This window comes from Sitophilus oryzae, unplaced genomic scaffold, assembly GCF_002938485.1.
Source record: "Sitophilus oryzae breed Bouriz unplaced genomic scaffold, Soryzae_2.0 scaffold_1717_pilon_pilon, whole genome shotgun sequence".
Lineage (NCBI taxonomy): Eukaryota > Metazoa > Arthropoda > Insecta > Coleoptera > Curculionidae > Sitophilus > Sitophilus oryzae.
The window spans coordinates 557,697-583,197 of record NW_022146410.1 but is presented as its reverse complement, the minus strand read 5'-3'; the positions used below and the strand labels follow the sequence as shown (position 1 = coordinate 583,197).

The window sequence follows — 25,501 nt, the reverse complement described above, 5'->3', positions numbered from 1 at the left end:
GAGGAAAGCTGCCACATACCCAAATAGTGGAAAGGTTAATATATTTCGAGTGGATTTACGTTGTGTACACTTAACAGATAAAAGAGTAAAAGGAGTGCGTTCGTCGAAAAATACTGGTTGTCCAGCTAAATTAAAGATAATTATTAAAAGGTTAGTTTAAATTTACACTTCCAAAAAATCTACTGGATGATATTTTTTTACAAAGAAACTATCTGATTTAGCCGGTGGGTACGCCCCTGGAATTTCTGGGCCAACTGTGACAGTTCCAAAATATATCTTATAAAGTTATTAACAAACTGTAAAAATTGAAATAATTCGGTCGGTATAATAAGTCGGTAGACGCGTTTTGTAGATATTAATAAAAAATCAATTAAAAAAAAGTTTAACCGCTGTATCTCGAAAACGAAGCGTTTCGGGACGTATGTTTATATGAACTTTTTTACTTAAAAAATAACAAGGAATCAGTCCTTAAAATTAAATCTATAACTTAAGTTACACTCTGTATAATAACGACTGTAGTGTTTGATTTTTTTCTTTTTATGTCCATATTTAGATTTAATTTTTTTTAACTTACATTATTTTATCATTCTAGGTACCTCGCCAATTCCAGAGCGAAGTCCCAAGATCCTCTCTTACCTGATTGGCCCAGTGTTGTGTGTTTTAAGGCTACCCATAATCATTATGTCAATAGTGCAGCGGCTCTTAAATATCGGGACATGTCAGATGAAGTCAAAGAAAAATTAAGAACACTTTTTCGGAAAGGACATAGCCCTGCATCTTCCCTACACTGCATTAAAACTGACCTTTTACTCCAAAATAGTGAAAATTATTATGAATTAGCAGCTGATAGCTACTATGTACCTTCAATTTCAGTTGTTTACAAGTTTTTTGAAAAAGAGTTTGTTGAAGAATATGGTAGTTATTCCGGAGATAAAATGATTGAAAATCTGGCACTCAAGTTACAAGAGTACAGTAAGGAAAGTCATGAAGGAACAGCAAGGATTTTTAAAAGCAAATATGACAATCATTATTTCGTTGTTTTATGTACCCCTATTATGGTACGTACTCATAAAAATATTAGTCAATGTCGTGAGTTAGTAATGATTGATGCATCAGGGGGTATGGATAAACAACGACATCGTGTCTATTTTTTCGTTACACCAACAGTAGCTGGCGGCTTACCAGTTGGAGTCATAATCACTGATTGTGAGAGAGAATGCGTTTTTGATGAAGCATTGGCTGAATTTCGAAATATTTTGCCCAAAGATTCTTTTTTTAAACAAAATTATCCTACTGTTTTTTTAACAGATAATGATTTAAAAGAAAGAAAACCTCTTAAAAAAAACTTCCCTGAGTCAGTGTTGTTATTATGCCAATTTCACTTTCTAAAGGCATGTTGGACGTGGATATGTAACTGTAAACATAACATATTAAAAACACATCGACAGGAATTGTATTTCTTAATCAAAAATATTGTTTATGCAGTAACTGAAGATGAGGCATTAAGACATCATGATATTCTCCTGTCTAATCAAATATATAAGATATACCCATCATTTCAGAAGTACTATTTGGAATTATGGAAAAACAAAGAAGATTGGGCTACATGCCATAGACAAAAATTTCTGCTTAGAGGTAGCAATACAACAAATTATAATGAAGTTGTATTCAGAATAATGAAAGACTGTATTTTAAACAGAGTCATGGCTTTTAACCTGGCACAGCTAGTAGATTATATCATGACACGTTATGAAATGTATATGGAGAAACGTCTGATTGATTTTTGTTAATGGCCGATACCCACTTCCATGTTAATTAGAATGCTTCCAAAGATAACGGATGGAGTTCCACATGAAATTGAAAAGTTTCTTGAATTTGATAATGTATTTCAAGTTACTAGTGCTAAAAGTCAAGAGAAATATCTTGTTGATATATCTAGTGGGACTTGCTCTTGCATTAAAGGTCAGACAGGTAATTTGTGTTCTCACGCATCATCTGTTATTTTACATTTAGAGAATCATATGGAGGCTGGTTTCAACTTAGTTACAGAGAAATCAAAATTTTTGATGTATTTTATAGCTACTGGGAATAATTGCTCAAAGGATTTGCTAAGGCCCCTTCAATGCTTACCAGTTAAAACCAATCAAGAATCGGAGGGTAAATATTACAATAATTTGAACACATCGAACAACATTTTAGTTAAAAATCAGTCAACTGAAATTAATACTGAACCTTCAGATTCAATACAATTGTTGGAAAATAAACTTGAACTGACAACAGAAGAAAAAGACAATTTTAAAAATTTAATTACTAGAATTAATGATGGGATTGAAAAAGAACCAAATATTTACGTTCCAGCAGTAAAAAAAATGTTGGAAAATGCTAATAAATTTGCGTCAACAGAAACTGGATTAATCTCTGCGTTACACACTTTTGGAACATACAGAGGCTTACTTCCTACCAGAACAAATCAAAAACAACCAAGAAGGAAACATTCTTCATTGATTGGTGTCCAACCAACTGCAATTGGCAGAAGAAAACATCACCGGGAAAAGAAGATTATCAGCAGGTCGCCCAAGACAAGAAGTAAAGATCTGTGCTAGTTTTAAAGATCATCAGTACACAAATTTTAATTCATTACCGCTAAAAAAGAGAACACCGCATAGTTTGCAGACAGCAGTATATTTAGATAAAAGTGTTGGATCAACTAAAAGTAGAAAAACGTAGACTTAATAGGAGTTGTAAATTTTTTGATATTGTTTTTAATAATAAATAGGAGTATATTATCATAATACTGCTGTTTTATTGTCAATATACCTAAAGGATAAAAAATGAAAGATTACCCCTGCTTACACAAAGCAATAACCATCAGCAAATTCCATAAGATGACGCACATGTAATCTCTCAAAATTTTAAATTTATTTATCATAATGCAATTGTGTGATAGAATGTCATTTTGCTAGTTCAGGACCTCATGCGATAAAAAAATCATGAATCGTGTAGGGACTTTTCATTGAAAACTGTTTAATTAGTAGGCATATGTAAAATAAATAATATAAAAAAGTCAGATATAATCAGAACCAAGATATTATAACATAAAATTAAATATTTAGATGTGTCGAATAGAACTTCGTATTGTTCGTCTGTCATAAATAAATACATACAGCGCCTTGCCTAAGAAAATAATAGCTATTCGTGGCATTATTTTGCTTATGTGCTTATATTTTAAACAATGGCGCGAAATAGGCAACCAATTAGAACACAGAGAAAAATCTCCTATACCGAACCCATTAGGATTGGCATAAATGCGACCCGGGGTATATCGGACGAAAAATGTTCAAGCGATGCCTTCAGGCCCTGATGCTGGACCGTTTAATTTGTCCCATTTAAATAAAAAATAGAGGTTTATTCGTTTTCGCCAGACCCACGACGTTGCCGCTTTTAATTCTCAAATATTTAAATATTTATATTAGAATTAGACGAACGGACCTTTTGACGCGGTAATTGATCACAGTGCAGAAGTAAAAACGGTGCATTTCTGCTATAGTGAATATTATTGTACTTATTGTTAGTATTAGATATATTCTGTCTTATAAATGCATCTGTACGAAAGCGTTTTTATCTGAAATTTCTTTGTAATAAGCATAATCAAGTTACAATGCATTATCAATTTCGTTTAGTAGATTTTGTAAGTACTAACTGATGATGGAACCCCGTTTATTATCTTTATACTTTAAAAGAAAAAAAGTTTAGCTACTTCTGCAACGAAATCATAGCATCGAAATAAATTTTTAGATACTCGTACAATTTTTTGACACGACGATCGATTCCGACAAAAAAAAATTTAGTTACTTCTACAACGATATCGTAGCATCGATATAAATATTTAGGTACTCGTACAATTTTTTGACACGACGATCGATTCCGACGACTGTCATTTCTAAGGTAATTTGACGCCGTGTTTTGGAATCATAGGGTATGTGTGTATTTATCATTAACCTTTTTTCTATTTTGTTATAAAGAATTATTTTAACTTATTTTTTTATTACATACAGATATGAGGTCGGCAATTTAAAAATTTGCACTGTGGTCAAGACGGGTAGAAAAAAGATGCTCATTTAGAATATTAAGAAATTCAGACAAAAAAATGAAAATAAGCATTCTTTAAAGATTGTTCCTACTAGTTTTATTTAAAAATATAAATAATATAAGGTCTAATCTGGCGAGTTGAGTTTGGATGAGACTGTAAACAACATTTTTAAAAGTATAAATTTAATAATTTAAATTTTCTGCGTCTGATAAAATGTAGCAGTAAAGTAGGAAAAAAGTGTAGGTTTAAAAGCATCAATTTCTGGGAATTCCATATTTGTAGAGGCTGGGAACCACCTACTTTTCTGTGAACCCCATACTTTCAAGTTTAAATTATTAGAACTGCGATTAAAACAAATCACTATTTTCATTCATATTGCAATCAATGAATAATAAGAATATTATATTATCAAATATTACTCTAATTAAATTTTCGAATACAAAGTAAATATAGAAGATAGAACATATTATAGAGATGCAACCATAAAACGTGTTTGTCATATTTACATGGTGTTGGTAGATAGCATCCAGCCGTAAACTGAATATACAACGTACCTATTACTGTAGTGTGTAGCCACAGTTTAAAGAATACGTGTAGCCATCAAAATTTTTGTTTCACTGAAATTACTATTTTAGATCTCATTGAACGAAATAATGCAATAAAATTAATTATTGTGAAATAACTGAATTCTATCATATTCGATCATAAACGAAAAAAAACGGCGTCAGCGATGGCTATGAAATGAATATTGCTTTCATTTTATATGTAAAATTATATGGTGAATGTCATCGATCGTCATTTCCAAGCCAACTGGACGCCGCTTTTTTTCGATCATACGGTACCTTTTTGTATAAACTTTTTCATAGGGGGAGAAATATCATACAAAACAACCTTATCGTACAGTCACTATCATATATACGATGATCGTAATTATTTTGATGTAATTACTTCGACAATGAAATCATACCACCGAAATAAATCTTTAGGTACTCGTACATTCTTTGACCCGTCGATCGATTTAGATGAAAAAAATCTTTAGGTACTTCTATAACGTAATCATAGCACGAAATAAATTTTTAGGTACTCGTACAATTCTTTGAAACGACGATCGATTTAGACGAAAAAAAACTTTAGGTACTACTACAACGAAATCATAGTACCGAAATAAATTTTTGGGTACTCGTACAATTTTTCGACACGATGATCGATTTAGATGAAAAAAAACTTTAGGTACTTCTGTATATGTATAACCATATGCGAAAATGTCAAAAATTGACATATTATGATGTCATTTTATTGAGGTTGCATCCACACTATCCTAAAAACGGCGTAACGACCTTGAATAGATTTCCAGTAATTCTATTGGCTGAAAAACTCATCTGTCAGAAATTTTATCTGTCAAATTGATCTGTCAAAAATTTCAGCTAACAGAATTACTGGAAATCGATTCATGGTCGTTACGCCGTTACGCCGTTTTTAGGATAGTGTGGATGCACCCTCAGAGTGTAATTTTGTATCGAATAATGTCAAAACACAAATACGACGACTGATTTAAACGAAAAAAATTTAGGTACTACAACGAAATCATAGTACCGAAATAAATTTCTAGGTATTTCTACGTACAATTCTTTGATACGACGCATGTGTTTTCTGAGACGAAAAGCATTTTTAGGTACTTCTACGTAAATTTCTAGGTACTCGTACAATTTTTGACCCATCGATCGATTTAGATGAAAAAAATCTTTAGGTACTTCTGTAACGAAATCATAACACGAAATAAATTTTTAGGTACTCGTACAATTTTTTGACACGACGATCGATTCTGACGATTGTCATTTCAAAGGTAATTTGACGCCGTTTTTTGGAATCATATATGTATATGCCATGTGTATACTTATTTAATAAGTAAAGTGTATTCATATAGAATATTAAGAGATTCAGACGAAAAAAATCAAAATAGGTAGTAAGTATTTTTAAGATTGTTTCTACAAGTTTTATTTAAAATTGTAACAGAGAACTATTATTATTATAGGGCCTCTCGGACCGCATTTGACGAGTCCATTATAAAAAGAGCGAGGGACAGTAGGTAGAAAAAAACATATGATTTTGATTTGTCACGGAAACGTGAAGTTTATTAATAAAAGTGTTTTGTTGAAATTCTTCGAGTTTTATCATAAAGTTTATGGTTCGACACCTAACAAAAATAATTGTAACGAATCCCCGTCACAAAATATAAATAATTTAAAGTCTAATCTGGCGAGTTGAGTTTGGATGAAACTGTAAACAAAATGTTTAAAAAGTGTAATGTAATCATTTAAATTTAAATAAAATTCGTATAGCAGTAAAGTAGTAAAAAAAGTGTAGGTTTAAAAGCATGAACTTCTGGGAATTCCCTATTTGTATAGTCTGGGAACCACCTACTTTTCTGGGAAACACATACTTTCAAGTTCAATTTATTAGAATTGTGATTAAAAGAAAGCACTATTCTCATTCATATTGCCGATTAATAAATATTAATATTAATAATATTATACTACCACATATCACTCAAATTAAGTTTTCGAATACTACATAGTAAGTAAACATAGATAGAAGATAGAACATATTATAGAGATGCAACCTGCAACCATAGAACGTGTTTGTCATATTTATATGGTGTTGGTAGATAGCATCCAACCGTAAACTGAATATACAACGTATTACTGTAGCAATCAACATTTTTGTTACACTAAAATTACTATTTTAGATCTTAGTGAACGTAGTAATGTAATAAAATTAATTATTGTACTGATTAACTACCATATAATCGAAAAAAAACGGCGTCAGTGGTGGCATGAAATGAAGATTGCTGTCATTTTATACCGGGTGCGTCTCAAAAGTGGCTCACGGCTATAACTTTAATTTTTTTTAGATAAAAAAACGAGATTTGGTATGTAAGTATATGACATAAATTAGGAATTATTGACGTATTCAATTGTTTTTGGTCACTTCCTCTTTCACCGGAAATGACTACAACTTTTGATTTTTAAATGACACCCCCGGTATGTTTTTGCATTATTTGATAGAAAATGACACTCTGAATCGAATGACATATCATATGTCAACTTTTGACATTCTCGCTTTAAAATAATTATAATATTATATTCGCTAATTTTTAATCAAGGAGCCTTGGAAAAATAGATTTGATAATCTAATGATTTTCGTGTCTTGTCCGGGCCCGTTCTTATAAGATGCCCAAATCGTATTTTTAATCATATCTCAATTTTTAAAAACGGAACAAGGGAGGCTCGTTAGCATATTTGGAAAAAGCATTTTTTACGAATAATTTGGTACCACACACATGGTATTTCGAGTCAAATTGTCATTATGAACCGCATGTTACAATTTCAAATGTAACGACGTTGAATAGATTTCCAGTAATTCTATTGGCGGATGCGTCTCAAAAGTGGTCCACCGCTATATCTTTTTTATTTATTTTTTTTTGGATAAAAAAATGAGATTTGGTATGTTAGTATATGACATAAATTGGAATTGATTGACGTATTCAATTGTTTTTGGTCACTTCCAGTCTCACCGGAAATGACTACAACTTTTGATTATTAAATGACACCCCCGGTATGTTTTTACATTATTCGATAGAAAATGACACTCTGAATAGAATAATATATCATATGTCAACTTTTGACATTTTCGCTTAAAAAATAGTATTTTAAATTTCTATCTATTATAGAGTGCCATGGATGTGTTAAAAACACTAATTTTTAATCAAGGAGCCTTGGAAAAATAGATTTGATAGTCTAATGATTTTCGTGTCTTGTCCGGGCCCGTTATAAGATATCTAAATCGAATTTTTAATCATATCTCAATTTTTTCAAACGGAACAAAGGTGGCTCGTTAGCATATTTGGAAAAAGCATTTTTCTACGAATAATTTGGTACCAAGTCTTTTTTGGTATCGAGTATCAAGTCGTATTTGGTACCAAGTCTTTTTGGTACCATTTTGGTACTCGAGTCAAATTGTCATTATGAACCGCATGTTACAAATAAATTATATGTGAAAATGTCAAAAATTGACATATTTATGATATGCCATTCTATTCGGTGTGATTTTCTATCGAATAATGTAAAAATATACCGGGGGTGCCATTTAAAAATCAAAAGTTGTAGTCATTTCCGGTGAAACAGGAAGTAACCAAAAACAATTGAATACGTCAATAAATCCTAATTTATGTTATATACTAACATACCAAAACTCGTTTTTTTATCTGACAAAATAAAAAAAGTTGTAGGGGTGAGCTACGTTTGAGACGCACCCGATATACGACGATCGATTTAAATGAAAATAATTTTTAAATACTTCTACAACGAAGTCATAGTATCGAAATAAATTTCTAGGTACTCGTACATTTTTTTGACATGACGATCGATTTAGGCGAAAAAATTTTAGGTACTTCTACAGCGAAATCACAGCATCGAAATAACTTTGTAGTTACTTTGTTTTATTTGTAGTTACTCCTACAATTCTTTGACACGACGCGACGATCGCTGATCGATTTAGATGAAAAAATTAGGTACTTCTACAACGAAATCATAGCATCGAAGTAAATTTGTAGGTACTCGTACAATTTTTGACCCGCCGATCGAAATAATTTTGTTTCTAGTATTTATTAGCCGAACGACCGGTTTCGACAATAAAAGTTTAGTTACTTCTACAAATCCGGTGATGAGAGCAATTCAAAAAAAAAGATTAGACCGTAAATTATTGATATTTTTAAATGAAACTAGTAGGAATAATTTTAAAAGAATACTTATTTTCATTTTTTTCGTCTGAATTTCTTAATATTCTAATTAGAGTATGAGCATTTTGTTTTCTACCAAATATAACACGGCTATATCTTCGTTTCCCTTTAATAGTTTGCGTTACCGTGTTGCCGGTTCTTGGGTCTGAATACATCGATTCAACGTAAATCGGCTTATACACTTATACTAATGTCGAAGGTGGCGCCGCCCGTGACAATACCGGTGTACCCCCAATCGTATATAAAAACATAAAACCATTTTTCAGGCCCAGCTGAAAATTGGTCGGGGGAAGTGGGGAAACCGTTCTAGACGATAACCACTGAAATCGTACTCAGACCCGACCACGGGCCTGAAATGTCGAAATCGGGTCTGGAGCCCAATGAAGCAACGTAGCTTTTTTGGGCTCGTATAAGCGGTTTAATAAATCTATATATATCATATATATATATATATATATATATATATATATATATATATATATATATATATATATATATATATATATATATATATATATATATATATATATATATATATATATATATATATATATATATATATATATATATATATATAAGAAATATTGTAGATATACTCGTATTCCTGACATTACTGGTATTATATCGCGTATTTACTAGTAGTGGGACTATCGAATGAATACTATCGAAACATTCGATAGTTGCAATTCATTCGAATAATTCGATAGTTAGTAAGAAAACATTCGTTGAAAACTATTCGAATAAAAATTATCGAATAGATCCGTCATCTGCCTTGAAATATTGTATTCTAATAATTCGGCAGCAAAAACCATTCATTTATAAAATTCATTCTTTATGAAATTCAATCATTCGTCAGGATCGATTATAATAAAATATTAACTGAATTTTAGTTGTGGCCCGGCGACGTAGGTTTCTTTCCGAGAAACCCGACAGCGGTCGGTGGCAATGCTATGAGAGAAGCCGGCATCTTTGATTTTTTGCGGAGTCAGATATAGATAAGGACACATTATTTTTTTATTGAGGTGCGAGTATTTATACAGAAAATACATTATGAAAGGCGCTGTTGCCATATTTTGGTATTAGTTGATATTAGCAAAGAATATTATTGTTTGGCTTTAGTTAATTAGGGATAGTATGTCTATATATTCTGCATTTTTTTTTATTAATATTCTGTTGTTACACTGCAATAATACTAGTTATTTTGGATGTAGGAAAATTATTTTTAATGTTTTTTAGCAAAAACTGGTTTAATAAATAATAATAACAGTAATAATTTGTTATACCTATTAACAACAAAATTTAAAATCATTTAATATAAATATTTTCTTTTAAGTAGTAGCAAAATATAAACAACAAATTAGATGTCAAAATTATTTATATTAGATCCCATTTAAAAATAATATAGTCTCTAAATTTTTTGGCAACGTTGGTTTATTAAATAATAATAATTACAGAACTAATTTGTTATATTAACAACAAATTTTAAAATCATGAAATATAAACATTTATTAACTTTCTAAGCATGCAGTGTAATGAAAGGAAAATATAAATAAAAAATTAGAAATCAAAATTATTTATATTAGGTGCTTTATATTACTATTTAAAAATTATATTTACTTTTACTGGCATTTTACTGTAAAAAATAAATGAAATATTTTTTCTTCGCAAAAAACTACATGTAAGAGAATTAGCATAAACAAAATACAAACATCGTTAACTCTTTTTTAAATTGGCACGTGTAAAACTTTCATTTTAATTTTCTCACCCCATAGTTTCAGTTCGATAACCATTTACTTAAATATGATTATACAACCACATTACTTAAATATGATTATTAAGTTCAACTAATTCATATTATTAAAACATCTAAAATACAAATATGTATTTTTAAAATTAATTGTAAGTTCATCTCATCTCTCTTAAAAATTGCTACTTCCCAAAATTTCCCATTAAAAAATAGACCATATACCATATAAAATTAAATAATTGAAAGATCGGACTACGGAAAACCACACAAATTATCGAAAAAATTTTGACCACCTGCACATGCACACAATCGTCAATAAATAAAATTAAAAAATAACTACTATTTTAGTATTTTAACTATTTTAATAAACGCAAAAATAGCACAGTATTTATACGGCGAAGTTATAAAAATTTGGAAGAACTAATAATGCACTGACGCATACAAAAATCAAACGAATACTAAATTTCATTTATCAAAAGCATTCGATAGTCGTGGCTCAACGATGACCATTTAGTCGCACGGCGAGGTTGTCACATATGCTTTAGTATACAAATGAATGAATGATTTTATTCGAATAAAACCATTCGATAGTTGAAATCATTCATTCATTAACCATTCGATAGTCTAATTCATTCGATAGTTCCCATCGCTAGTATTTACTATGCGGTCGTTGGAAATACCTTTTATAAAATTAGACTGTTCATCTAAATGTACAGGTATATACCGGATACCATGATTTTTTGTTTTGTTTTACCTATTGAGTACTTACCCACCGCCCGTGTCTCGTTTTTCAGGTAGAATGGCAGTGACGAAAGTGGTTCTTCGTTGGGAGCTGTCTATTTCGAAAAATGACTCAAACTTATGTTCTTTTTTTTAAACAGGACACACTATATATTATTTTTTATTTTATTTGCCTTGTTATGAGCTTTCGAAAATTATAATATACTCTATATTTATTTATTTAGGTTGTGTAAACTGCTAAACGGCTCTTATTTTATTTAACTTAATTTTACCAGATAATTTTGCTTTGCATCGTGATATTTTGATAAACTACACGGAAACTGAACTTGTGCTGCTTTTAAATAACATGCCAATAACCAACATTTTACGTCGAATAAATTAGTTGATTGTTTTGATTACCTAATTTAAACCGGCCGACTATGTAATAAAGTTAAATAATGCATTTTTACCCCGTTTATTAAAATAAGTATTTTAGAAGGCTCGTAACAAGGAAAATTAAATAATATACAAAATATCGTATTTAAAAAAACATATAAGTTTTAGTCAATTTAAAAAAAGACAGATTCCAATGAAGAAATAGTTACGTCACTGCATTCTACGTGAAAAACTGTACGGGAGACCGTTTTCACCTTTTCGATAAGTTATAATACAAAGGGGATCGAAAAATGCAATAATTTCAGATTCGCCCTGTATTTTAGGAACTAAGAGAGCTAGGACATATCTGTATGTAGCATCTTTAGTTTCATAAAAAAGTAACAGCGTAATGTGAAAACCGCATCTTTGTATTTCGACTCATAAACGAGAAACCCTGCAAAACACACGAAAATGGGACACCCTGTACAGACGTACCGCCAAATCAAGAAATCAACTACGAATGAAATCCAAGATCGATTTATATATTTTATATATTTTAATATTTTTTTGTGTTCGTGATAATTCGTTTGCTACTTCCTCCAAAAACCGACAATACGTCGAAGGAGCGTTTCGAGGAAGTAAACGGACGAAGTAGCGTTTTGACGAAGGAGGAAGGAACACACAGTCGCATAAAATCGACATTTTCCCATAGTAAATATATGATTTTTGTGTGGACGAAGGGACGCGAGGAAGGAACGAAGCGAAGTAGCGAAGTGTGAGTATGGGGCTTAAGTTTTGCGACAAAACGCAAGGTTTTCGAGTTATTTATAAAAAATGGCAGAAAAATATGCAGTTTTTAGATGAAAAATCAACATTTCCAATCCCAAATAACTCGGAAAAGTTTAATTTTCTAAAAAAACATTTTTTACTTAGAATTCACCCCTTTATTGATTTTTACAATTAGAATGGGTGATTTGTTTTGTACCCCGGAGGAGCAGCGGCACTCACCCCCAGGCTGAAAACACACATCGCTACTATATAACTTTTGTTTCTTGTATACAGGGTGCTACAAATTTGAGGTACGAGCATTGGTATCTCGGAAACCGCAATAGATACGACGATGGTTAAATTGGGGCAAAGTTGCGCCTTGGGGTGTTCACCAAGATGCAATCAAAAAAGTTTTAAAAATTTCAAGGATTGCTGAGTTTTTTGGAAAAAACGGATTTATGTGCCACACTTTATACTTTTTTTGTTTTGGGTACCTTAACAACAACAAAACTATTTAATTATTATTTAAAATAATTTCAAGTCTGACTCTGGTTTTTTAAATTATTTAATCTGATTATATTCATCGCAACAATATTGATCAGCGCTAATTAATATTGCATAAGTAAAATCGAGTCAATTGATTCAAACAAATAATATCCAGGTCAGCAATTTAAAGATATTATTTTTAACTTCTTTATATTGTGAATTTGAAATCTCAGTGTACAATCAAATAATATGCATAATATTAATTGTAGTTATTATAAATAAATCAACTTCTACAAACTACTTTCTAATGCTCTACATGTTTGAAAGGGTTACCACCCTTCCTATTGCACAATTTTATTATTCGTTCAATTTTATTTATAGCTCTTTGAACATATCTTCTTCTTGTACTTCCGAATGCATTTTGTACTCTTTATTGTAAATGTTGAAAAATATTGATTTGGTTTGGAATTTTTTATTTTTTATTGCATTTGATTTTCCGTATTCAGTGTTTTACCCCACGTCATTGTTAAGTTTGAAGGCTTATCAATATTGTAACGATGAATGGACTAAATTTAAAAAAAAACAGAGCCCGACTTGAAATTAGTTTAAATAAATTGTGTTCAAATGTCAAAAACAATGTCCAAAACAAAACAAAAAAGTATAAAGTGTGGCATATCATTGTACTCAGGAAACCGAGTTCTTTCAAACACTGAAATAAAAAATGCAGGTCCGTATTTAAAAAAATTAAGTCGGCTTCTGTATCTCGCAAATTATCAGCTAATTTGAAAATCTAAAAATACTTTCAGATAGCCCTAATAAAGTGGCTATGAGAATGTGCAATTAGTTCGCTGATTTTCTAAAAAGTAACCGCAGGAAAAAATAAAATTGATTTTCAAAAAAATCCGTTTTTTCAAAAACACTCAGCAATCCTTGAAATTTTGAAAACTTTTTTGATGGCATCGTAGTGAACTTCCCAAAGCGCAACTTTGCCCCAATTTAACCATGTTCGTATGTATTACGGTTACCGAGATACCAATGCTCGTACCCAGGGTTGCCAGACGTCCCGATTTAGGCGGGACTGTCCCGATTTTAATCGATGTGTCCCGATATGTCCCGCGGCCCGAGACTGTCCCGATTTGTCCCGCATCTCGTTCTCTGCTTTCAAATTCCCAAAATCTTCCTTCGCCACTATAGTAGGAGACAGGCGACAATGGCATCATGCGTAAACTCTGTTATCGCCTCGTGTCCGCCTCACCGTTTCAAGTATCGACGGTTTAAATACATGACATATCGATGCATCATTGCCATTCCTACTGATTCTTCTTTCTCTCTTCTTTTTCTTTCACGGGATTTAGTCGCTTGTCGCTTACGTTTTGTCGCAAAGTCTTTTGTCTTTTAATTTTAAAAGACCTTGTTGTAGTGTACTTCTATTCTGTGGTGTACTTGTACTTTGGTGTTTGGTGTACTTCACAGAAGGTAGAAGGTGTACTTGCTCCTTGCTCCGTGTCCGTGGTCCGTGCAGTGAGTGCTTTACCCGACATCAAACGCGTTATGTTGAGTTAATTTGCTGCATATTACGTACATTTTAATATTATATATAATTATATAATTATAGGTTAATTCTTTTTTTTTTGCAACAAAATGGATTCAGATTCCTCAGTGTCCTCTGATGAGATTGACTGGCTAGGGGTAAATTGTGGTGTTTTTGAAGATGAAGATGATGTGGTCAATGTCGTCAATGACGGAAATTCCCGAGTATTTGACAACGGTGTTAACGATGTTAAAAAAATCAAAAACTTTTCCCGGGAAAATACAGCGGCGGCTGCGTGTTCCATTTTGCAAAAAAAATAAAAGAAAAAGAGAGGTAGGTATATTAAACTATTTTCATATACAGAATAATCCACCAAAAGATACGAGGTTTGTTAAATTAGAAAAAAGTTGGGCATTTTTGTGCTCAATAAAGTTACGTTTACAGAGTTGCCAAAATTTCATTTGTTTCCAATATACAGGGAAATATGTACAACATGTGTAACATTTACTTTATTAAAAAAAAATAACTCAAAAACTATTAATAATTATAGAATCATAAGTTTTGTGCACAAATTTTATATTTTTTTCTTTTTCTACAAAATATGCTACTTGGAAAATTCACCAAATGTATAGCTGTTCAGATATCGATACCAACTTATTTTATTTTTTTTTAATACGGACTTTTTAAAATATATTTTACAGACGTCTGGTAACAAAAATGGCCATCATCGGGGGTTTTCTTGAGTACGGACCTGAGAATAATCGGTAATGGTGGTTATCGTCAGCATTTATTATAATTTCTTAGCAATCATGTTAACTTTATATTATCCCCTTTGTTGATAAAAAAACCAACTACCTACCTATGCTATCTTATTTTTAATAAAATATAAATAATGTTAATATGTTTATTATATTTTTCGTTTAGTGCTTGTGTATTTTCATTTTAAAACATTTTTTATACCACAATCCCTCAATAAATTATTATTTAAGATATTAAAATAAACATTTTTGGGCGTGGCACCCAAACATTTTCACCTCCGGCGGTCATTCAGTGCGTCCCGCTTTTTCTTCTTCTAAATATGGCAACCCTGCTCGTACCCCGAATTTGTAGCACCCTGTATATCTCTATTCACTGTTAAAATGTCACGTCAATCGGTACGGGTGTCAAGAATTCGGAGGTAGTACGGCAATAGGTACCTTATTTTTATCCTCGCTTACTGGCCTAGGACTATAACAAGATTGTTTAATTTTGATATTGACTTACAGGACCTATTTACACGGGTACATTTAAGGACGGTGAGTTTCATGGACTTGGTGTTATATCATATCCGATGGGCCACAAAGTGAAGGGGCTGTGGAAAAATGGCAAATTAGTTTCCAAATGTTTCTACTTCCCTGATGGTTTGAAAGCTACCGACCCATGGTATTATTGTAAAATTCCCGATAGAAGGTGAGATAAGATTTTTACTAGAATATTACGGCGATCATAGAATAATATAAACGGTAGAGATCAGAAATCTGAGCAACCATCGTTCAATGTTATTAATTAAGTTGAATTAGAAAACGGTTGTATAAGACACCCAATATACGTATAGAGCATACCAAATGAACTTTTAGTCAAGTGATTAAGCTTGATCCTCACATCGTTGACCGCTTTTACATATCTTCTTTTAAACAAAATATCTTGGAAAAAAAAATTAATTAATTATAAATATATAAACAGTTATTATTTACATCAACAAAACTCACCTTCTTACCAACACTTAAGGGACATAAAGGGCCATTACTACCGGTTTCCCGTTCAAAATATTTTAATAAAGTTGCGACGAGTTTTTTACGGCTATTAAGCTATATTGTACATCATTATCATCATCATTTAGCTTATTCCGTCCACTGCTGAACAAAAGCCTCCCTTAACTCTAGCCATTTCTTTCTATTATGTGCCACTTGAATCCAGTTTCCAGCCACTCTCTTAATATTATCTGTCCATCAACTAGGAGGTTGTCCTCTGCTTCTATAGACCTCGTGTCTTTGGTCTCCATTCCACAAGTCTCTTTGTCCACCGTCCATCTGTTATCCTAGCCACATGCTATCTTGTACATTTTTTTGTACATTTTTTGGTGTGGGGAAATTCTAATATAAAGATCCCCGAATTATCTTTTCATAGGCAAGTAAAGTATTCAGTTGATCTTTTATTTATATCTGCATACTTTCTGGTTAGATTTCCTAAGAATATTAATATTTGTACGGAGTGGCTAATGTATTGTATATATATATTAGTTTTTGTGGCAGTAAACATTCAATTTATTGTTCAAATATATGCATTTTACAAATTAAATTTTTAAAATTAATCTCCAAATTTGGCGCGTGGACGATAGGTCCTCGGCAAGGACAGATAGAGTAGAAGCACCGCGTGTGCAACAAAAAAAGAAGATAAATGGGTTGATAAAAAAAAATAAAGTCGTTGATATGTTTGCGACTGTTTCCATAGTGATTTATTTATCCACGTAAGTATACCGGGTGTGTCTCCAAAGTGGCTCAGCTCTACAACTTTTTTATTTTTTCAGATAAAAAGCGAGATTTGGTATGTTACTATATGATATAAATTAGGATAGACTGACGTATTCAATTGTTTTCGGTCACTTCCTGTTTCACAGGAAATGACTACAGCATTTGATTTTTAAATGACACCCCCGGTATTTTTTTATTTTGTTCAATAGAAAATGACACTTTAAATAGAATGACATATCACATGTCAAATTTTCTTTTAACTGACCAGAACAAGACACGAAAAACATTAGACGATCGAATCTATTTTTCCAAGGCTCCTCGATTAAAAATTAGTGTTTTTAACACAGCCATTTTAAAATATGTTTTTAGCCAAAATGTCAAAAGTTGACATATGACATGTCATTCTATTCAGAATGTCATTTTCTATCGAATAAAGTAAATATATACCATATACATATTCCGAGGAATGAATCCTAATTTATGTAATATGCTAACATACCAAATCTCGTTTTTTCATCTAAAAAAATAAAAAAGTTATAGGGTTGAGCCACTTTTGAGAAGCACCCGGTATATGATCTAGGTTCAGAACATACCTAAAATTTTCTAAATAATATGAACTGATCACAGCTTTGAATAAGAAGACTAAGGAAGGAGCATATCAAAAATCTTAGGTACACCGCGATGGGCCTCAAATATGGCCGACTTAAATTCCGGTTTATCAGTGTCGTTCTAATTTTATTTAAAAAATGTAAAACTATGATGTAGGGTAGACGTGGGAAAGACTCAATAATTTGTTGTTTTATTTTACGTTGTGAATAAATGTTGGTAGTTATTAAAATTGTTATACAAATATATAATTCTAATAAAAATAGATAAGTTATAATAAGTATTTATTAACACAAACATCCGATACGCTACTGAAGCAGGTAAGTCAAATTAACGTATCTAAATTCTTTGACATCTAATCTTTGACAAGTAATAAATAAAAGCTAAAATGCAAGAAAAATATATAATTTAGTTAATTTAAGTGAATTTCATAAATGATCGGTTTACTACACGTATGTATATTATATAGTCACTTACTAGCGAAAAGTTGTTCCATTATTTCACTCAATTTTTGCCAAGATCTACCGCACGCTACACAACCAACTATTTTAGAGTCTTTTTCGATAAATCGCGATAGTGTCACTGTTAATTTAAGTTCTGCCACAATTTCCATCTAGATTTACTACCTTTATACAACTATCAGTAGTAGAATAAATAATAAATAACATAAAATAAGCTCCGTAAAGACTGATAAATTCACAAAATTTCAAATCAAATTCAAATGTGTCAAATGAATCGTCAAACAGAACTGTCAAGGATCCCCACCCTAGAGAGCTTTTATGGTGGCTTTTCCGCCCACCATGCATGCATACATGGATAGTATTATGCTCCTTCCTTAGTCTTCTTATTCAAAGGATCACAGACACACCCTAGAACGCATATTTGTCAAATAATGATGACGTAACATTGAACGATCGCTGAACAGACTAGTAATTCGATTTTTTTCTATTTTGATGGCTAAATTGAATATTGCTTTAGATTCCAGATCGAATTCAACACGAGTTTGAATAGTGCCGGCTCCGAATTTCTGACAAATAGACAACCAACTATAAATCTTCCCGAAGGATGTTACGATACAATCAACGGTTTTTACGATCCCGAAGCAAATTGTATCTACAATTATGATGAAGAAGGACTTAAAGAGTAATTATTTCTATTTCATTTAAATTTCAGGGGTAACGGCCCAGCTACGTCGAAACACCGGTTTTCATTAGAACACCGAAGTTAAGCTACGTAAGGCGATACTAGTGGATGGGCGGGTGAGCGGTTCGAAACTCTGTATCGTGCTGTTGTCCAATAATAGCAAAAGCGTAAAATCTATTGACACACACTGCTCATTCACGCTGGTTCGATTTAGACACTTGCCAAGTCAGTAGGCCATTGACCATGATATGGTCGAGGACCGCGGTTCGGATTCCGCGTAAACAAAGTACGCTCCGTCCAGATAAGCCCTGGCAGCAAAAATGAGACGTTAACTTGAAATCTTTACTTTACTTTTAAATTTCAGATATTAATTTTTAATTAATCTATACAGGTTCCGGTAATAGTGCGTCGGGCATCTGTAGCTCCTAGAATAAAAAACTTGGGAATTTTGTTTAAGTGCAAACCTAAAGTATGTACTAGGTGTATTTCAGAAAAAACGTTTCAACTTCTATAGGGTGGCTCAAAAAAGTGTAAGTGGATCGGAATGATTTTTTTTAAATGGAACACCCTGTATATTATTGCATTTTTGGCTTCCTTTCAGATCACTTTACATAATCCATATACAGAAGATATGAGTAAATATATTTCGATAGTTTCAGAGATATTAATAAATAAATAAAAAATATGTGTTTTTCAGATTTTCTTAAAAAATTATTAAACATACAAGAACTGTCCTGAAATCTAAACTATATTAGGTATTTTCTATGATCTGTGGTACCTTTGCTAATATGGTAATAAATATGGTAATCATACAGGTTGTTCAAAATTCTACGCCAAACTTTCTAAAATATAAAATAATTTTTCTTCGTTTTTTTTTTTAAATGGAACACCCTATATATTATTTTTTTCAGTAGATGGAGAATTAGATTTTAGTATGTATGTTAGAATTTTTGTATGTAAAGTATTTAAAAATTTTTAACAGTTTCGCAGATATTCGTGATTTTATATTTCATATGGCATTTTCCACAGTAAATTTTTATCAAAGCCGCTCAATTATTTTTCTCTTGTATTTTACCGTTGAAAGAGCCATATGAAATAATACTGTGTGTATTTGCGAAACCATTAAAAATTTTGAATACTTTAAATACAAAAAATTGGCGCCGGGAGGCACGTATAGCCGCCCATACTAAAATATGTTAATATTTCGAAAACTGCGACTTTGACTGATTTTGATGTTATTACAAATTTTGTTGCAAATATTATTCCTAATCTTAATTTGAAAACCGCGTTTCGCTAGGTACTGTAATTTTGGAGTTACGATTTTTTAAATTTTTAACCCCCTCCCATACCCCCTTACCAACCCCCCACTCCCACCAAAAACTAATGGCCAGATTCTCGGGTGCCATAGTATTTTTGTGTCAAATTTGGTTAAAATCGGTTCAGCGGTTTTTGAGTTATCTTGTTACAGACGGCAGACGGACAGACGGACAGACGGACAGACACCATGAAAATATTTTGTATTTATGTCTAGTGATGGGCAAAACTGTTATTTTTAGATAACAGTTGAAACTGTTATAGTTATTTATAAAAAAACGGCTTAAAATAACAGCTTAAAAATAACAGGTTTCTTTATTTTACTGCTAAATATCTGAAAGTATGAGGCGGTTAAAGTATACACTATCTAAAGTAATCTAACCTAATATAGTTTCGATTTCAGGACAGTTCTTGTATTTGTAATAACTTTTTTAAGGGGGTTTGAAAAACATATATTTGTTATTTATTTATTAATATCTCTGAAACAATCAAAACATATTTAATATTATCTTATGATAAAGAGATAAAGATAAAGTGATCAGAAAGGAAGAGAAAAATGCAATAATGTACAGGGTGTTCCATTTAAAAAAATCATCTTGAACCACTCACACTTTTTTGAGAGAGCTAGCCTATAGTTTAAATATTTTCCTGAAATACATCCTCGTACATACTTTAGGTTTGTACAAAATTCTCAAATTTTTTATTCTAAGAGCTACTGTTGCTCGACGTACTATTGCCGAGCCCTGTATGTAGAAACGAGGGGCATTATGATTTTGACAATATTCTTCACATTGAGGCTAAAACACTTGAAGCTAAAATTTTGAAAATATTCTTTACATTGAGGCTTTGACGATCTCTGGTAAATCTGACGTGCGCATACAATTATCAATTTGGTTATAATATTTTTTGAACAAAAATTAACAGGGTTTTATCTCTACCATCATTATTTCTCTTTTTTGCTTTCAGTAATTATTGTCTCGTATAGGTATTATTATAATTTAGAAATTTGTCGTGATTGTGCTTCTGGTCGTCGTCAATAAATCGTCATTTTTAGTAAATAGATTATCTCCGGGGGGGGGGCTCTCTATGGGCTCATTAACAGGCCACTTTACCCCAATTTAAAACATCCTGTATCTCTTACAACTTCTGATATCCCAATGGCGGGTACCGAATTTGAAACGCCCTGTATAAGCGCAAATTACATTATTATAATAATTTTTAGATATTTACTCTTTTATTATTTTCTAGAAATGATCCTACCAAACATATAAGGTGTGGAGATACTTTGAAAAGGTAAGTGAAGTTATCCTTGGATTATGCTGTTTTTACTTATCATTTTTTACGTAATAGATTATGTATAAATCACGTACCTTTATTTTGAGCGTTTCAAGCAATGACTAAAAAATACAAGGACATGTAACGTTCATATACGGGCTGCAGCAGAATTTGTTACGTTAGACGCCATCATTTTGGAGCCTACCGATGAGTCAGCACCTCGTCAACAGCGACAATTTTAGATATTTAATAATTTGTTGTGTGTAGTGAACTTTGTCTAAACTTTATTACAATGGTGATATGTTCAGCTTTCAAGTGTAAAAGCCGCAACGATAAGAAAGAGCTAGGAGTTGCGTTTCGTAAGTAAATAAACAGTCCACTCCACGTTTTTAGCGTTTCTCTCTTATTGAATTTCGTAATTATTTTTCTGATACTGTATGTACTTGATATGCGCTATACGTCGATACTAGTTTTATAATTTTTGTTAACATTTTAATGCGTTTTTTTCGTAATTAATTAGTATGATGCCACCGCCTAAACCATAGACGTAGTCAAAACATTTATTCAAAATATAAATATCCTCTCAAGCAGCTAAGTTAGTTTAGTGCCCTGTTTAGTGCCATGGTAACAATTTGGTCTCGGGTGCTATATGTCCTTGTATTCTTTAGTCATTGATTTCAAGCAAGCTCTATGCTAACTTAGCTAAGCTGGCTTCAAATGCCGATATAAACACATACCAGTGGCGGCTCCCCAGGGTACTTCTGTCGCTACATAGATAGAGTATGATGGTCAACCCTGTGTTTGCATAAAAACTAATCTGCAACCTTATGTTCATTATCATTAATTATTATGTATGCTCTTCTTCTTAGCTTTAGATATTCCTTGATCCCACAATACACCATTCAACATAGATATTGCCCTTCTGCCTTGCATTATTCGATCTTTTATACCCTCATCGAGTTTTCCATCGCTAGTTATTTTTAATCCAAGATTTTCCAAGTATTTTATTTAATTAATTATTGTTATTTATTATTAAATATTTTTTTAGGCCAGTCCTATCAGAAGAAAGTAGTTTTATCAAAGCCAACTATCGCAAATCATCCATAGGTAATTATTCTAATTACACATACATATATGAAAATAATGATATTTTTAGTTAATTAATTTTAGTTAGGTAGGTGTTTCAAATTCGAGTCTAACTCTAACCATTGGAATCTTGGAAACGGTGAGAGATAAAACGTACAACACAAAAGGAAAATTTTAGTTTTTCCGCTAAATTTCCGGAAATAACAAAGATTTGTCCAATTACTAAACGGACTATCACTGGATTCGCTAACAGGCAACATTGCCTTAATTTTAGCCATAGTGTATCTGTTACCGTCTCCGAGATCCCAATGGTGGGAGCCGAATTTGAAACACCCTGTATACCAGTACAGAGTACCAGTACCCTTCTAGTACCTAGTACCAGTGCGCAGAGTACTTTAGCTACAGAGTACTTATTAGCTACTCCGCGCTGTTTGTCATTTTGTGGAATCGACCCAAGCTCACCTGTTGATGGAGTAGGGCTCCGAAAGCGGTAATGAGAGCAGGTTGATTCACATTATAGCAAACACAGCGTGGAATTAAATTTCTATATCAGCAGTTAAATGGCAAGAATTCTTATATAATTTTATTATATCTATATGTATAGTCTGTCCAACAGAAGGAGACATGACCGTGACAGTTGCGTCTGCCATTTTAATTCACAGGCAAATTATATTTTCTTATTATCGTATCTTCATTTTTTGAATGTCATTTGTCGAAATCTTGCCTGAGACGTTGGACAGACTATAATAGTAAATATACTTTACTTTCTATGTATCAAATACGGATGATAATAGAAATTTTAGAAACGCTAACGAAAATAATAAAAAATTAAACTATTTTTAAGAGTTTAATTTGAATAACATTTAAGAATTGAATGTTTCGTTTTTTTGCAGAAACTGTTGGTTTTGCTCCTGAACTTTACGAGTACTGGACCACAGGCAGAGAAGAAGAAATATCGAAAGCTATTTTTAAGCTACATCTACCAGATAAAACCGCAGACTCGTGTCAGATGTCAGTTGAGTCGGGCTCTATTCCAAGCGAGTCATTGTTGAATATCGAAGAAAAAAAATAATCCGTTAGAGTTTTATTGCAATATCTTTTTTACGTATATATTTATTTATAAATTTTTATAAGATTTTAAGGAAATATACACTTTTATTTTTTCTGTACTATGTGAGTTGCAATTATCGTTTATTAAGAGTCCATTTCGCTTGTAGCGTTTTTTATAAACATTACCACTGCGAACGGCAGCTTTTCGTTGGTAGAGCAGTCGTGGATAAGGTATTTCACTGGAAAGAACTAATTAACAATAATAACTCGAAATTATCAATATTGGGCGCCAGGCATGAACAGAGAAAGAAAACACAGTTGTTTATTACTTAAAACTAGTGACTATATTCATTCATGATATATCCTGATGGTAAATAGCATTGTAAAATTTTAATAATTATTATAGTGGTTATATGTCGAGTAAAAACTATGTATGTAAATAATATGAAATATGTTCTATGAAAAGACTATGAAAAAATACAATGCGTGTAACGTTATAGAAAATATAAGAAAGGTAGCATTACTCTATTTAAATTGTTAAACTTTATGCGGTGTTAAATCTGATATGTTGCAACCTGTAGATTCTAGAATCTATGTCTGGTTATTCATCTGTTAATATAGCGTAATAATAATATCTATAGAAAGTAATACTATTACAAGGCGTAATGTAATGAAACCTAAAATCTAAATCATATTGTAACAACTAAATCGACATAAATGTTCTTAATAATCTAACCACTAAATATAGTCTGTACAATATTATTTAAAATGTACGTTAAGTTAAGACTGAAAACCAGAACCTAAATCTACACTGAGCTGTTCTTGAGGCAATCCTGTTTCAAAGACTAGCAGCGTGAGGTGGGCTCATATCTCTGTACTGTCTGTCGGCGATCCTGTTGGCCAAAACAACAAAAGAGGCCAGAATGAGGACACCATGAATCAATACAGCCGTAGCTACTGACTAGGCTTAGAAATGGGAGCGAAGAAGCATGGGGCTTACACTGTATCCATACTGTGGCAATATGGGGACACTACCCGTACCTTGGAACACTACTAGGACCTTGGATAATGTCCGTAACTTGGACCATAACCTTGGACACAGTCCGTCCATAAGATAATGTACGTCCATAAGAAAACGGTACAGGGGAACACTACCCGTACCTTGGACACAGTCCGTCCATAAGACCCTAAAAATACGAAACTCTTGTTTAAAAAACCAAACAAGGTCTAATAAACAAAATAAACCTACCTCGAAACACTTCCGAGGGCTCAATAATAAATAAAAGAACTGTCCTTTCTTCCATTTAACATTCTGGAGGACAACAGCAAAAGTACACCAACGTGTCAGCAAAATACAAATACGAGTTAAGGTGGGTCAATCCAAAACTCTACCCTAAAAATATTCAATTATAATATCGAATCTATAAAAGATAATAACTCATCTTTACCTGTAGCTTCGAAATGGCAGCTGATTCAGATTTTGCAGCAAGATTTAAATTGCCATTTCTAAAAGCAAGATTTGCAACCGTGCCGCAAACCGGCCAAAAACAAAGTGAGGTTAAAACGCAGAGAGGCGCCTTGACGTATAACAAGGATCTTGACAGCGCGCGCCTCCACAGAACAGTGAAACGATAGAAGGGTTGGTGACTAGGGAACGTAAAAATTACGCCAAGCGTGCCAAATAAATTATCAGGCCTGAACGATACGGAATCCGGTGATGATAGGCCAGACATCATATATTATATATAAAAAAGACATGTAACGAACTAAAAACGTTACACGCTAGTCCGAAAAAGCGTTCGGCATTTAACGTTTTTTAATTAAAGATAAAGGATTATACTATATCCGTATTGTAGACAACTTTTTTATTTTTAAGATTTTGATGGTCAAACATCAACAAAATATTACTTATGTTTGGATTAAATTTTCTCGAAAATAAAAACATAATTTAAAATTCCGTTACAATACGGAAATAGATTGAAGTTTTGTGATTACAGTGATA

The 25,501-nt window shown here is 32.1% G+C and overlaps 1 protein-coding gene and 1 long non-coding RNA gene across 3 annotated transcripts in view; both read left to right on the top strand.

Annotated features, from left to right (window-relative positions):
- Window positions 1-23,615, top strand: part of LOC115881380 (MORN repeat-containing protein 5-like) — a 30,660-nt gene extending 7,045 nt beyond the window's left edge. The window contains exons 3-7 of the mRNA XM_030898835.1: window positions 15,781-15,964; window positions 18,610-18,774; window positions 21,337-21,381; window positions 22,412-22,470; window positions 23,343-23,615. Of these exons, the coding sequence (XP_030754695.1) occupies window positions 15,781-15,964; window positions 18,610-18,774; window positions 21,337-21,381; window positions 22,412-22,470; window positions 23,343-23,521 (632 nt within the window). The 3' untranslated portion in view covers window positions 23,522-23,615. The remainder of the gene's footprint in view (window positions 1-15,780; window positions 15,965-18,609; window positions 18,775-21,336; window positions 21,382-22,411; window positions 22,471-23,342) is intronic.
- LOC115881381 lies at window positions 14,429-15,596 on the top strand. Of its 2 annotated transcripts, none has more exons than XR_004050037.1 (3): window positions 14,429-14,537; window positions 14,600-14,848; window positions 15,217-15,596. It is a non-coding gene; the product is annotated as an uncharacterized LOC115881381 (long non-coding RNA). The 2 variants fall into 2 exon arrangements; XR_004050036.1 differs by having other exon boundaries at window positions 14,429-14,542.
- Window positions 23,616-25,501: the final 1,886 nt, after the last annotated feature.